The sequence below is a fragment of the Felis catus genome, chromosome C2 (genome assembly GCF_018350175.1).
Source record: "Felis catus isolate Fca126 chromosome C2, F.catus_Fca126_mat1.0, whole genome shotgun sequence".
In the NCBI taxonomy this organism is placed as follows: domain Eukaryota; kingdom Metazoa; phylum Chordata; class Mammalia; order Carnivora; family Felidae; genus Felis; species Felis catus.
In genome coordinates, this window is record NC_058376.1 from 109227871 (window position 1) to 109243764 (window position 15894).

A 15894-nucleotide genomic window follows, 5' to 3' on the forward strand; every position below is an offset into this window, starting at 1 on the left:
ACATTGCCATGTGCTTGAAAATGTCACGATAAAGTGTTGGAAAATAGGTTTAAATGTATAGAGATTTAGAATACAGTAAAGATGAAAGTGGTTATAACTTTATAGAATGAAAGACTTTGTCTCCTATTATAATAGTTTTAGGAACAAGAATGCTGGTGGGAAGGGCTAGGTCTAGGGAACAGAATTACTCCTGGGGTGACTCTCATAGACTCTGTAGTGTTCCTGGGGGTTCTGACTTGTGAGGCTGTGTGAAGCCTCCATGAGGGCTTTCCCATTGGGAGGCATGTTGGCCAGCAAGGGGAGCACAGGTCCTCTGGGACAGCACATGTTCAAAGAGCCGGGAGAAAAATGTAGTCACTGGACCAGAGCAAATGTGCAGGCCAAGGATGGCTCTGTCCTTCAAGCATGGTGATTATTCACTCCTTTGAGTTTTGTGTTAAGCTGCTCTCTTATAGCTTAAAGCCTTAGGATTGAGAACAGTTTGTCCAGGAGTTCTGAGTAGTTCATAAAGTACAGTTATTTAACTATTTGTCTTCTGTGGTTTTGTGCTACTCAACCCTATATTTATAGTTCTCAAAGATTGTATGGAATGGGTGTTGGGAGAGGAGCATTTTTCTGCTGTTTTGTACACAGCCAAGCCCCCAGCAGGAGTAATTTTGCCACCATGCAGAGAGAACTAGCCACACTTCTTCAACCGTAAAAATGCCCTTTGGCTCTGATGGGTAAATTTGGGGTTCCTTTTGTTTAGGGTCTGGGGGTGAGATAGGTGTATACCTTTGGGTAGTAAAAGGGAAATATCAGGGGGCACCTGGGTGGCTCAGTCGGTTGAACATCTGACTTTGGCTCAGGTCATGATCTCAGGGTCCATGGGTTCGAGCCCTACATCGGGTTCTGTGCAGCCTGGAGCCTGCTTCGGACTCTGTGTCACCCTCTCTCTTTCTGCCCCTCCATCACTCACACTCTGTCTCTCTTGAAAATGAATAAATGTTAAAAAAATTTTTTTAATAAAAATAAATAAGTGGGAAATATCAGAAACTTGATTCCATAGTTTTGAGAGTTCTTAGGGAGAGTTCTTAGGGAGGGGAAAGTGTTAAACAGTTTACAGAATATGTTTACAACTGAATAGGTTTCCTCAGCATATCCTTCATTGAAAATATCAGCTTTCATGTCCCCTTTTTTGTTCTGAAAAATTACCACTTGAAAATACAGAAATGCTAATGCATGGTCTCTGAGAAAAAACTTGTTTGTCTTTTGGTTTAAATTTATTTGATTGACAATATCGTGGGCCTTTAAAACCCTACACCTGCCTGAGCACTATTGGAAACAAGCACTGGAAAGCTTTCAGTGATGAAGGTCACCCAGCTCCCACACATAGTTCCCACTGGACATTATTTCCATGAGGTATAAAGTGTATAATTAGCAAAGGGTCAGCAAATAAGGTTTTTAAGAATGTGATTATAGAAGCAGAAAATCATTTCAGGCAAGAATGTAAAATGTGGGTGTTAAAGTGTTCAGTGATGAACTGGACCACATCCCCAATTCCAGCTGCTTTGTACTCTCTTCACAAACTCACCTTCAAAGCTCCAGACTGTGCAAAGTGCCTTATATACCTTTGCCACTTAACTTTCATGATAATCCTATAAATTGGTCTTATCTCTGTTTTACAGATCAAGAAAACTGAGGCCAAGAGAGTAAAGTCAAGTTAAAGCATAATTTTCAAAAAGATAACATCAGAACTCTCAGACAAATATAAAAAGGACCTGTATCAAATATTTTATTGAATTCATAATTAAGGAGGGAAAAGATGTTATGATCAGTTCAAAGAGCATTAAGAGTGTATTTACCATCAACATAACAAAGAAATGCTAGGATGAGATTGATGAACTAGATATAGAACTGGTTAATGTCCAGCAGGCCATTGAGATTTGGGGTTATCTGCTCCATTGGGCATAAATTACTTGAATCTCTACTGGACAGAAATGTACAAGTTATCAAGTAAATTCTCTATGGGAACTTTAATCAATAGTAAAAATGAGGTGAACACAGTACGGGTCTTGACAATCCTTGAATGACCTTTGTCCCTATGTGATACTGAAAGAATCTGCCTCCATCTGTCTGCCTTATTTCCAAGTATGAAGAATTTTTCTGGCAGTAACCCGTTCCAGGTCTCACAAATAGCATCGTAGTAGAGCAGAGATTCAAACTCCTGACACTGTGACTCTACCGTCCATGTATTCAACCTGTTGTCATGACTCAGTAATGAGTTTTTTTTTTTTAAAGACTATTGGAATCTATCAGATCTGTGCAGATAATTCCCTTTGATAGCCAATGCATCTTTGAAACACAAAGATTCTCTGGGTGATGAAACCATCCAACCCAGCCAATAAACATCAATCTGAAGTAATAGCACCTTTTGTGTCTGTGTTAGTAGAGATTGCTCAGGCTACGGACTCCAAGAACAGGAGTACTATATTAAGAATGACACTGAAAAAAACACTTTATATTTACCTCTGTCTTTATCTATATGAAAACATTCAAGAAATAGATTCAGACTGAAATCATATTTCGTATACTGTTTTGCAAGGTGGGGGTACTGGTGGCAACGGCTTAAAGTTTAGGGAAAAATGTCTTAGAATAAGAAATGGATACATAGATGCTCACCTTTGGGTATCTATCAGCCTTCTTAAATTCCTTTATACTTTACAGTAGGCTAATAAAGGATTCTCATATATAATCACTGAACACATCATGTCATGAATCATGTAAAATCACTGAACATGTCATGTCACAAAGAGGTCATGGATACCAGGAAAGCAGCAGGAAGGTGAGAGGTTGGAAGTAAGGAGGCTGACTGTGAAATTGGAAAAGTCACTTCACTTTTCCATGCATGCCTGCTGCTGTCATGGGCTCCATTCTGCCCAGGTCCCAGCCTGGCCCCACAACTCTGCTCCCCGCAGCTCTGCACTGTCCGAGGCTCTGGCCTGCCCGCAGTGTCCACTGCCATGTGGATGCTGTTACAGGACTTAGAGCCTGGGCCCGCACATACTCGAGCTGTGGCTGGATCGATACATCACGCATACACAGTCTCCTGAATATCCTTCTGCTTGTGCACATGCTCCATTTCTCCATCAACTCTGATGAAACCCAAGAGCAAAGATAAATTATTAAGAATTTCAAGACACTGACATCAGAGCATTAAGCCAAGCATGGGGGCCTTTTTAGCACAGAGTCCTAAATGACGGTACAGGTTGCATACCAAGAAGGTGGCCCTGAAAGGAACTCTCAGGGCCTTGTAAATGCACATGACTTTGTGATTTCACTTACTGGCTCTCTCCAAATCATCTTCTTGTATCCCGAAACCTCTGTTCTGATATATTTACCAAGGAACAAATCTTTAATGTTTGGGTGGATGATGATAAACATACAAGACTAAGAATGAACAGTTAAAAATGGGAAAAGTCAGAAGAATCTGATGCCACAGAAGCCAAGAAAGAATTTCAAGAAGAATAACCAAGTGACACTAAGAGGTCATCAGTAAGTAAGATCAGGACTGAAAAATTTCCATGGACTTTGGCCACATGGAATTTATGTGATAATAGATGTTCATGATCTTAGGAACAAGCTGTTTTAATAGAAAAATGCAAGCAGAAGCTAAATCAGAAGTGCATTGGGAAGTGAGTGGGAGTTGAAAAATGGACTCCTACAACCCGCCTTATGCGGCCTGAGGATGAAGAGATAATCTAAGACAACCCTCAGGAATGACTGGCTACACGTATCAGGGAACATCTAGTTCTTTGTACATGTTGCTTCTCATTCATCTTTATCTCTGCTTATGATAATTTAATTATAATAAATATCATGTATTGGGAATCTACTACGTGTTAGGCTAGCACTGAGCACATAATACCCATTTATCTCTAATTCTGCAACAACCTTGTATGCTATTTCTCTCATTTTCCAAATGAAGAAATAGACTCAAGAGTACACATGACTCGTTTAAGTTCACACAGCGATTGCCAGAGATGGTGTTCAAACTTGATCCTGAGTCCCTCCTCCTTCACTATCATAGTCCCTGCTGCTTTGAGCCACTCTGTCTTTTCTATGACATGTAAGGAGTCCCAGGGAAGAGGATCAGGTAGTTTGTAATCCTTTGTTGCCTCTTACTCATTAATCTCAATTCATTTCATACTTTTGGACACCTCAGATTGGATAAATATTGTTCAGTACATTCTATTGCAATTTGCTGAACCTTTTGCTTGGACTTTGAACACACAAATTTCTTGACACGGCAACTTGGTCAACAAAAATTCATAATATGGGAAAGTCCCACCCAACCTATCAGAACCATATTAGTCACACCTTTGTAAATGTGCCACACTACTTTCTGCCCTCATTAATAGTCACCTTTCTTGATGAAAATTGACCACCACCCTGGTCCAAGTCTCCACCATTTCTTATCTGTATCATTACAATAGTCACTAACAAGTCTGCTTCTACCTTTGGTCTCAATCAAACAGCCACAAATGAGACTTCAGAACTATAGGTCTGATCATGTAATCTCTCTCTTCAAAACTTTCTGTTGGCTCCCTGTTTCACTCAGAGGGAAAAAACAAAATTCTAACAATAGCTGATAAAGCCTCCTTACTACCTGGACTCTTCCCTTACTGCCATCCCCCTTGCTCACCCTGCTGGAGTCACACTAACTCCTTGTCCTTTCTCCTAATGCTGTTTCACCTCTCCCTGATTTTTTGCCTTCTAGGTCTGGGGTTCTTTTCTAAAACTTTTTTGTTTCAAGAATTTGAACTTGTTAAAAAATTGAGGTATAATTCACATACCATAAAATTCACTCTTTTAAAGTATACAATTCAAGGGCACCTGTGTGGCTCCCAACTTTGGCTCAGGTCATGATCTTGCAGTCCATGGGTTTGAGCCCTGCATCAAGCTCTGTGCTGACAGCTCAGAACCTGGAGCCTGCTTTGGATTCTGTGTCTCCCTCTTTCTCTGCCCCTCCCACACTTGTGCTCTGTCTCTCTCACTCTCAAAAATAAACACTAAGAAAAATAAAGTGTACAATTCAGTGGTTTGAGTGTATTCACAAAGTTGTGCAACCAGTACTGTTATCTAATTCCAGAACATTTTCATCACTCCCCAAGAAAACTCAATAGCCTTTAGCCATCACTCCCCATTCCATCTCCCCCAGTCCAGAGCAACTATCAATCTACTTTCTGTCTCTATGGTTTCTCCTATTGTGGACATTTCATATAGACAGAATCATACAATACAATATGACATTTTTACATACCATGATATTTTCAATGTTCAACCATGCTGTAGGATGTACCAAAACATGTTTTAATGGTTGACTATTACCCTGTGTGGCTATACCACATTTAGCTTATCTGTTCATCAGTTTATAGATATTTGGTTTGTTTCTACTTTTTGAGCCTTATGAATAATGCTGCCCTGAACTTCTGTATATAGTTTTTGTATACTTGTTTTCAATTCTTTTGGGTATACACCTAAGAATGGAATTGCTAGGTCATAAGGTAGTTCTATATCTAACATTTTGAGGAATTACAAAACTGTTTTTTAGAGTGGCTGAACCATTTTACATTCCTACCAGCATTGTATGAGGGGTCTAATTTCTCTACATCTTTGTCAACCCTTGTTATTGTGCAACTTTTTATTTTAGCCATTTTGGTGGGGGTGAAGTGGTATCTTATTGTGGTTTTGATTTACATTTCTCTAATGACTAATGATTTGAGTGTATTTTCATATGCTTATTGACTACTTATACATTTCCTTTGGATAAAAATCTATTTGAATGCTTTGCCCTTTTTTTTTAAATTTTTTTCAACATTTTTATTATTTTATTTTTGGGACAGAGAGAGACAGAGCATGAACGGGGGAGGGGCAGAGAGAGAGGGAGACACAGAATCGGAAACAGGCTCCAGGCTCCGAGCCATCAGCCCAGAGCCTGACGTGGGGCTCGAACTCACGGACCGCGAGATCGTGACCTGGCTGAAGTCGGACGCTTAACCGACTGCGCCACCCAGGCACCCCATGCTTTGCCCTTTTTAAACTGGGTTGTCTCTTGTTGAGTTGTAAGACTTTTTTATTTTTAATATATTCTGGATATTAAACCATTGTCAGATATATGATTTGCAAATATTTTTTCCAATTCCATAGATTATCTTTTTTCTTTCTCAGTGGTATTCTTTGATATACAAAAGTTTTAAATTTTGATGAGGCCAATTTATCTGTTTTTTTTTTTTTTTTGATTGCTTGTACTTTATGTATGTTTCTTTATCTAAGAAACTGTTGCCTGTTTACCCCTAAGATTTCTTCTAATTTTATAGTTTTAGCTCTTACATTTAGGTCTTTGGTTCATTTTGGCTTAATTTTTGTGTATGGTATGAGGTAGGAGTTCACTTTCATTCTTTTGTATGTAGAAGACTAGTTGTCCCAGCACCATTTGTTGAAAAGACTATTCTTTCCCTAATATACTGTCTTGGCACCTCAGTTGAAAATCAATTAACCACTAGTGAGTGGATTTATTTCTGGATGTTCAATTCTATTCTATTCACCTGTATGTCTCTCCTTATGCCTGTACCACACATTATTGATTACTGTAGCTTTATAGTACATTTTCAAATCAGTAAGTTTGAGTCCCTTGTATTTCCTCTTTAAGATTGTTTTGATTATTCAGGGTCCTTTGCAATTCCATATGAATTCTAAGATTAGATTTTCCATTTCTGTAAAAAAGACCATTGGTATTTTGATAGGAATATAGTCACCCTGTAGATTGTTTTGAGTGGTACTGCCATCTTTAACAATATTGTTTCAATTCGTGAACACAGAATGCCTTTCTATTTATTTAGATTTTCTTTAATTTCCTTCAGCAAGGGTTTGTTAGTCTTTAGTTACAAGGCTTATACATCTTTGATTAAATTTATTCTTTATTCTTAAGTATTTTATTTTTGATGCTATTGTAATGTTATTTTTAAATTTAATTTTCAAACTGTTCATTGCTATTGTGTAGAAATACAATTGACTTTTGTATTTCTTGTATTTGTTGATCTTATATTTTACAATCTTGCTGAATTTGATTATTACTTCTAAAAGAGTTTTTTGGGGGGTGGGTTTTTTGAGCTGGGGTGGCTCAGTTGGTTAAGCATCTGACTTCAGCTCAGGTCGTGATCTCACGGTTCACAACTTCAAGCCCCACATAGGGCTCTGTGCTGACAGCTCAGAGCCTGGAGCCTGCTTCTGGTTCTGTGTGTGTGTCTCTCTCTCTGCCCCTCCCCTGCTCATGCTCTCTCTCTCTCAAAAATACATAAATATTAAAAAATTTAAAAAAATAAGAGAGTTTTTTTGTGTGCAGAAGGGGCTCTTAAGGATTTATTGGTATATGAGATCATGTTATATGCAAATGAAGATAGCTTAATTCTTCTTTTCTAATTTGGATGACTTTTTATCTCATCTTCTTGCCTAATTCTCCTGGCTACAACCTCCAGTACAGTATTGAATCAAAGTATAAGCATACACGTTCTTGTTTTATTCATGAGATTGGTGGTGGTGGTTGGGGGGGCATCCAGTCTTTTGCCATTAAATATGATGCTAGCTGTGAGTTTTTGTAGATTCCCTTTATGAGGTTGGGGAAGTTCGCTTTTATTACCAATTAGTTGGTTGGAGTCTGTCAAATGCTTTTCTGCATTTAGTGAGATGATCATGTGTTTTTTTTGTTGTTGTTGTTTTGTTTTGTTTTTTGGGCTTTTAAAAAAATTTTATTAATATGGTGTATTACATGAATTGGTATTTGAATGTTGTGCTGACTTTGCATTCCTGGGTTAAATCCCACTAGGTCCTGGGATGTAATTCAGGATGTTTTATGTTGCTGGATATGGTTTGTCAGTTTATTGTTGAGAATTTTTCACCTATATTCATTAGAGAGATTGGGTCTGTAGTTTTTTTCTTATAATATCTTTGGTTTGGGTATTGGAGTAATACTGGCCTTGTAGAATGAGTTGGGAAGTCTTCTCTCCTCTTCTATAGTTTTTGAGGTTTGGGTGTTAACTCTAAATGTTTGGAAGAATTCACCAGCGAAGATACCTGTTCCAGGGCTTTTTTTTTTTTTTTTTTTTTAATTATTTTTAAATGTTTTTTTTTTGAGAGGGAGAGAGAGAGAGACAGAGTGTGAGTGGAGGAGGGCAGAGAGACAGGGAGACAAAATCTGAAGCAGGTTCCAGGCTGTGAGCTGTCAACACAGAGCCTGACTTGGGGCTGGAACTCACAAGCTGCGAGATCCTGACCTGAGCTGAAGTCTGATGCTTAACCATGCTTAACCAACTGAGCCACCGTGGCGCCCCTCAGGGCTTTTCTTTGTGAAACGTTTTTTTTATTATAACTTCAGTTGCTTTACTTGTTATAAGTCTATTCAAATTTTCTTTCTTTTTGAATCAGTTTGGGTAAGCTAAGGTCTTAAGAGGAATTTGTCCATTTAATCTATCATGTGAAGATTTATCTACTATAATTCCAGACACTAATGGTTAGAAAAAATTAGAAAAATGAAGAATTACGATTTATCTTGAATAAAGAGCCAAATATTTGACTTTTTTACCTTAAGTGCCCTGGAAGAATCTAATGTCACTTTGATAATAAGGGATTTGAGAACTCATGAAGAAATTTTTATGCAAAGTAGAAATGTAAAACATTCCTAAATGGTATGCCCTAAGAGGAAGATTAGAAAATTGTCAAAAGAGGCCCTTGCATTTGTGAGTTCAAAGTGAATTCAGTCTATTAGTGAATAAAACATTTTTCCTGAATAAACATTATAATTATTTTTTAAAAGTTACTGATGGGATACCAAAGAAATGAGATTCTAGACTGAACTCTTTTCTGAGATCTGGGCAATTCATGTTCATTGAATTAATTCTCCCCCCCCCTCATTTTCTGTAGAAAACAAAAATAAATGATGAGTTATAAAGTAATTCCTCCTCAAAATTCAAATTGGTAGCAATGTTAATAATAGTCAATTTTATATCAAAAAAGAAAGCTTAAGGTAATTTTAATGTAGAAATGTTTTCATACATTCTGTTTTTAACCACTTTAGGCAAATTGTTTTATACTAGTATATATGTATATTTGTTTTTTGGATGGTATGTCACTGTTTCTTTTTAATATCTTTTTTTTTTTTTTTTTTGGTCTTAAGATAGGGTATTCATTTGAATCTATTTAGTTTAAAAAATCAGTATTTAAGTGAGATTAATCACTTTTTCATTCTATCTCTGTGTATCTTGCCTCAATTAACCTTTTATCAATATATAATTATTTAGTATTAAAAAAAATGGACTTTACCGGGGATTTTGTTACATAGATATTACAAGTCTCTCTTCTGTCTGGTATACCCAGGCATTTTTAAAAATATATTTAAATTGTATATAGAGAAAGAGAGAGATGACAACTGTGCTTGAATGATATAACATAAACATATTGCATAATCATGTAATAAACTTACCACATTGTTGGCTGCACAGTCTAATTATAGGCATATGACTTGAGGTAAAAAATCAATTCATCCCGAATTCATATATCACAAAGGATTCACTGTGGCTGAGGTGTCACTGCAAGTGGGAAAGTAGGAAGATGAGGCTTTTCAGGTACTCAGTGAGGAGTTCAGATTTTTATTTTCTGGGAGATGGAGAACCATGGGTGGATTCTGGTGAGTGATGAGATGTGGTCATTTGCAGGGACACCTCCCTCTTGGAGCTCTGTGGAGGTAGACTTGGTCAGGCAACTCTTGTCTTTTCAAGAAGGACACCCTTAATCTTGTGGTGGACTTTTTGAGAAGTTGGTCACAGGGTCATTTTGCAAAACTTTTCCATCCAGACCTGAAAATTAAAGTTATTCCAGTGAGAATCTAGAGCACAGTCTAGGTCATATTACATAAACCAGGTTGGACTTTGAAAAATGGGATGTCCTATTTTTATATATTGCTAATAAAAACAAGCTTATGACTGCTCTCTGAAAATTCTAGGCAATACCCCAGCCTTTCGTTGTTTTAGTTTCTAGTACATTTATATTAAAATGTTCTGTTTTTAGAATGGTTCACAGTGAGGGGCACCACTTAATTTACTTTATCTTTTGCATCCTGTAATGTAATAAATGTCTGTATTTCCACATAGCTTTTTCATCTCCTCTTTATGACCCCTCCACTGTGGAAAGGTATCACTATTCTCATTTTAAAATTCAAGAGGCTGATACTCAGGTTAAGCAACTTGGCCTTCATTACAGAAATAGCAGAGTTGGAATTTGAAGCCAGGTCTTTCCGACTCCAAAGTGTTTTTCCCCCAGTAGATTACCCTCTCTCCTTGATAGAACTTGTCTAATTGCAATGCCGTTTTTCCTCTGTACACCCCCTTTCCTAAACATTTTCTCCATGTTGCCTGAAGGCATTGGGTGAATTAAAAATCTGCCCATCTCTGGGTTAGGATAGCTCAACTTCTTTAATTGTTTAGCTTATATAGCCCGTTGCTTCCTCCATGATAACAGGATAAAGAAGAGCCAGGGGAGATCTGTTCTCCAACACCTTACATCACTCTGCAGACAATTGGCAGTCAGGAGAGAGGCAGCTGCCACACTCTTCAGATATCTATTTAAAGTTCAAAGAGACGGTGTGTGACAACAACGAAGAGGTGAGTGTGGCCCTGACCAACCCACCCAGCAACAGGAAGAATGGCTGAAAAAGGTAAGATTTAAGGCATCAGACCCTCTTGGTAAGACAGGCCCAAGCTCCCTGGTTTATTTTATGTTCCCCAGTATTTAGTATTTCTCAGTTATTCTTAAGAATGGGGCATCTCTGCTAAATGGGCATTCATCATATATGTTAGCATGGCTACGAAAAAAGCCATTCAATGTACAATTTATGGATTATGTCTGTACGTTACATGTAGTTTCAAAGGATCAAACAAACAGAAGAGCTTAATTTGTTCATGCTTGTTTTGAAAGAGGTAGGAGTCAGTTATTCTCGAGTGTTATACAAGATTCGAGGTATTGTGGTGTGCTGGACCAGAATTGAGGACATTTGATTCTGTCCTCAATTCATGGCTGTCCACAGATCAGCCATGTGAGTTTGGGGAAGCTCCGCTAGCTCTCTGGGCCTGTTTTCTGCCTCTGAAGTGAAAATAAATAAAATGGACTTAGTCATTTCTGATATGCTTCAGATCTGAATTTATTTTCTGGTTTTAAAATGTGTGTTATATTTAAGAAAAATGATTGACTCTACTATGACAGAAGGGGCTGAATATATATTGTATCCAAGAAATGCTCTTTTACACTACACTGTTTGCTCTTAATCTGGACAATGATCTCATGAGATAGGCAGTATTGTCTTCATTTCCATTTTACAGATAAGGAAACTGAGGCATAGCTGAGTATAGCCACTTGCCTGTGATCATAGAAAGTGGTGACAGCAGATTCTGAATGCAGACAGTCTTGTTTCAGAGCACAGTGCCCTTAAGGATACTTCCAGGTATAACCTCTTGGGCATGCTCAGAATTGGACAGAGAGAAGCATTTTGAAATCACTCTTCATATTTAAAAAGAAGTTTTGTGCTTGTTTGTGCCATAATATAAGTGACAATGCTACAGATTATGGTAAAACTTAAAATATTCATGTTAAAAGAACACAAATGCAGGCATACTCTGAGTGTTGAAATGCAGTCAACTGTACTGTTTTACAATGAGTAGTAAATAATGAGATATATACTTTTAGGGCTTTATTATATGTAAATTTTAGAATCGTACAAAAATATGCTTGTATAAGATATTTATAAATGCTCAATTAGAATATTCGTATTAATTTTTAAGTTCTTTGAAACTGGGAAAAAAGTGAAATCGCATATATGAACAGTTCAAAAAAATTACTGCTATGTACTCCCACTGTAATGGCACCTTAATTCATAAAAACGCTTTCATCCAAATGAGAGTAAAGGGCATATCACAATGTTCGCTTTATACTTAAAGCAATACCACAGACAGGTAAAGAGAAAGGTTTTTCCATGAGTGGTTAATGCTTTGTTCAAGGTCAAAGCGAGATGGAGAAGCAAGGAAAACCCGTTGAATTTGTGAGAGTTAAAAGACATGCCAACATTCCTGGAAAGATAGATTTAAACTATTAAAATTCACTTTAACTTCACAAAGTTTGCTTTTATTAGAGGAGCTCCTAATTTTGGAAGTGTTTCTTTTCCTGATGATTTTAATAGTACTTAAAAAAAAACTTCACATTTTAAAATGATAGAAATGGTAACAGGCACACAATTGCTAAGAATATGCGTTCTCTTTGTTAGCTGGTGGTACAAAACCTAATTGTGCTTTTCAGTTAAGAATATATCTGAGTCCTTAATGTGTGGACATTAATTCTATATGATGTCTTTTTGTGCTCTTTTTGAATCTTTTTGTGTGGTGTGCATGTACAATGAATATTTAAAAAATGATAATTTTATAAATTGCTTTCTTCAGATTAGAGTTCAAAATAGACACAGGAGTAATCATTGTTCTAAACGTCTTTTATGTGTGTTGGATCAGTGTTGGTTGCTCTACTGAATATGTTAAGAAAATAGAATCTCTTTTCTCTAGTTGAGAATGATTATATAAGGTATAATGCTTTTCTTTTCCTATGATACTTAGGATTAAAGTCAGCTATGAAGGCTAACAACAATTTTCAATAACTTTCCCTATATTATGATTATTTAGTTTAGGAGGAATTGCCTCAAAAGTCATTTTCGATGGTTTCTATGTAAACAGCTGTTCTCTGTGTTCTTGAACAAATGCAGGGATGTGTTCTGTGCACCCTAGGCACACAGGAAGGTTAGAGTTTGCAAAGCTCTTGCACATGCACAGTATCATTTGATCCTCTCAACAACTCAGGGAGGTAGATATCACAAGTTTCATTATCTCTACAAATAGGGAAGTTCAAGCTCAGAGTTGCCCAAGGTCGCATAACTGTATAAGGAAAGCCTATCATTTGAACACAGGTCTTTCCTTTTAAATACCCAGCCGAGTCTCATGTACCCTTTGTAAAACAGAAGATAATAATCATGTCTGAGAGTGACTGAAGAGTGTATTTTTTTTTCCTCTTGATATTATCAGATTCCATTTATTCTCTCAAATAAATTCTCTATCTTCAGAAGATATGATGCCAAAATGACCTACCTACTCTGTTTTCTTTTCTTTATTTTTAACCAGAATCTACACTATCACACCTTCTGGTCCCTATTCTTCTCTTGATTGGCTGGATTGTGGGCTGCATCATAATGGTTTATGTTGTCTTCTCTTAGAAAGGTAAAGTTTTCAATAATTGAATATGTTTATTCATAAAGACCATACGTTACTCCAGGAATAATCTTTTCTGTTTTACTAATGGAACATTTTATCATACAGGCAAGAAGACTGCAGACTGACTTCATTTAGAAGAATTAAGAAAAACATGAACATGACAGATTATTAAACATTTCTTATGTAAATAAACTGCAATGTTTGACATCACTTTCTAACCTTGGATTTGTAAACTGTTACTTTGGTGTACATATGAATCTTTTTAGGACCTTTTAAAAATTCCAACTACAAATAAGAACTGTAAGAAATTATGGATGAATTTCTCTATAACCTGGGAATAGGAAAAATGTTCCAAACTTTGACTAAAAATGCATAACCAATAGGGAAAAGTTTGATAAATTACATTAAAAATTTTGGGGGGGTACCCACCAAAAAAAAACCCTATAGAAAAAATGAGCTAGAGATGAATAGAGATCGTTGTTCACAGAAAATAAGCTGTAAATATAAACTTCCCCTCTTGCTCATGATAAAAGAAGTGTAATTAAAACCGCACTGGAGAACCATCGCTCACCTCGTAGCTGGGACAAAACAAAGATGTTTGACTTTATATATGTGGGGAATAAAACACGCTCATATACTGCCTTTAGAAATTAAAAATGGTACAGAATTTTTAGAGGTGTTTGACAGTCAATATCTATCAGAATTAAATATGTATTTAAGTTCTGACTCAGCCATTCCTTTTCTAAGAATATTGCATTTCCCACAGATGCACACTGGTAAAAGTGCAAAATGGCATCTGCACAGGGCTACTCATTAAGGCATAATTTGTTATAGCAAAAACCTGGAAACAAGCCAAGGGTCCATTAACAGGGGGCTGACTAAATAAATTGAGTTCTAGCTACATAATGTGTTACTTGGACGTCTGTGAAAACGAATGAAGGGGGTCTCTATATACTGATGTGATGTCATCCCCAGGTCAAAGTGTTGAGTGAAAAAAGCCAGGTACAGAATTATGTATTCTACCTTTCTATAAAATGGAGGGGGCTGTATCAATATGCACATTCTTATTCAAGGGCTCAATATTCTTTTCTCCAGCACTTTAAAACAGAAGGTAACGTTTTAAAGGAGGAATAGAAATGAATTTTTCTATTTTTCTATGTTTCCACATCCAACCTGATCATTTTCTCAGAGAACAAAGAAAGCTTAGCGCAGTAAAAAAGAACAAAAATTTTGGAAGTCAGATTGCTTTATCCTAACTTGGGAGTCCTTTGAATAGTTAATTAATCTCTCTAACCTCAGTTTCTCAACTATAAAAGAAGGATAATAATATTCTCATGGGATTGTTTTGAGGACCACAGTGTTTTCTCAACCTGCCTGATCTGAATTGACGGAGTCATTTGTGAAAAATACAGATTCTTGAGCTCCTTCTCTAAGAGTTTGTTTTGGTAGGTCTGGAGAAAGCCTGTTAAAAAAATCAATTCTCCTGGTGATTTTTATTATCATAGAAGTTTGGAAAACACACTTACAGTGTATGTGTATATGTAGGCATTCCTCCAGATACATATAGACATTGATCCACGATAGCTTACATTGGTAAGTCCCAGCCACTTTTCTGTTTATTGCTGCAGCAAAAAAATTGCACTATATTATTATATTATATTATATTATATTATATTATATTATATTATATTATATTATATTATATTATATTATATTATATTTATTATATATTTTAATTACATTAAGTATAATGATACATAGTGCTATTTGTCCACTAATATTTTCACATATGTGAATTTTATTTTCTTTATTAAATTTAAGCCCTTTATTGGTGAATCCATTTCTTACCTTTTCAACGTATAGACTATAATTCAAATTAGACAACTACTAAATATGCACCAAAAGGGTAATTATTTTCCCCCTACAATATCCTTGAATACACAATGTTGATGCTCTAAGTTTGAACTTTAAAGATGTTGAAGCAATTTAAGCTGGATTGGAATTCTCAAAGAAGTGACTAGTGATCTGTGAATAATACATCTGAGTAGATGATTGCATACAGATCTTATAAGGCATAGAAGCTTATATGTTTTTAAATTTCCAAAATCTTCAGTGTACGTTCTGTCAAAGTGCAGTTATACCTATTTGAGAAGAGTATGATGGGTTAACTGTTTCTTGACATTTTTGACTGAATTAATGCCTAGCCTTACATCATCATAATACCCACCCTATGCCTCTCCCCTACCCCAAGACCTGTATTGATATTAGAGCTGAGAAATACTACTTTTCTAATACCTATTAGGACATAAAATATAAAAAACTTTAAAGAAAGCTGTTTATCACTCTCTGTGTCTGGGAAAAGTGACAAATTCCACTGAGTCTTGAAATGTTTAAGGAAACTCCTCATGATCTACCAAGCTCAACAGAGCTGAGAAAATTCCCAAGGATAAGTCCTGGAGGAGAGATCCCTGTGCACAAACAGATACAAGGTTTTCAAGTAATACGCATCTATCGATCTTATAATAAAATAAACCTGAATTTCTCTTTTTTCCTGAGGAAA

At 36.4% G+C, this 15894-nt stretch overlaps 1 protein-coding gene and 1 long non-coding RNA gene across 3 annotated transcripts in view; one reads left to right on the forward strand and one right to left on the reverse strand.

Moving 5' to 3' along the window:
* The window catches only part of STRIT1 (small transmembrane regulator of ion transport 1), a 38178-nt gene extending 24634 nt beyond the window's left edge, over window positions 1-13544 (forward strand). The window contains exons 3-5 of the mRNA XM_045037412.1: window positions 10552-10747; window positions 13245-13340; window positions 13440-13544. Coding sequence (XP_044893347.1) covers window positions 10735-10747; window positions 13245-13336 — 105 coding nt within the window. The 5' untranslated portion in view covers window positions 10552-10734 and the 3' untranslated portion in view covers window positions 13337-13340; window positions 13440-13544. The remainder of the gene's footprint in view (window positions 1-10551; window positions 10748-13244; window positions 13341-13439) is intronic.
* LOC109491424 overlaps window positions 1-14959 on the reverse strand; it is a 32231-nt gene extending 17272 nt beyond the window's left edge. The window contains exons 1-3 of one of the 2 annotated variants that reach the window (XR_006585373.1): window positions 14861-14959; window positions 9518-9890; window positions 1751-3134 (exon numbers count right to left, since the gene is read on the reverse strand). This is a non-coding gene — a long non-coding RNA (uncharacterized LOC109491424). Of the gene's footprint in view, window positions 1-1750; window positions 3135-9517; window positions 9891-14860 lie in introns of those variants that run through there. The other variant, XR_002745392.2, reaches the window with a different exon arrangement.
* Between the last annotated feature and the right edge of the window lie 935 nt (window positions 14960-15894).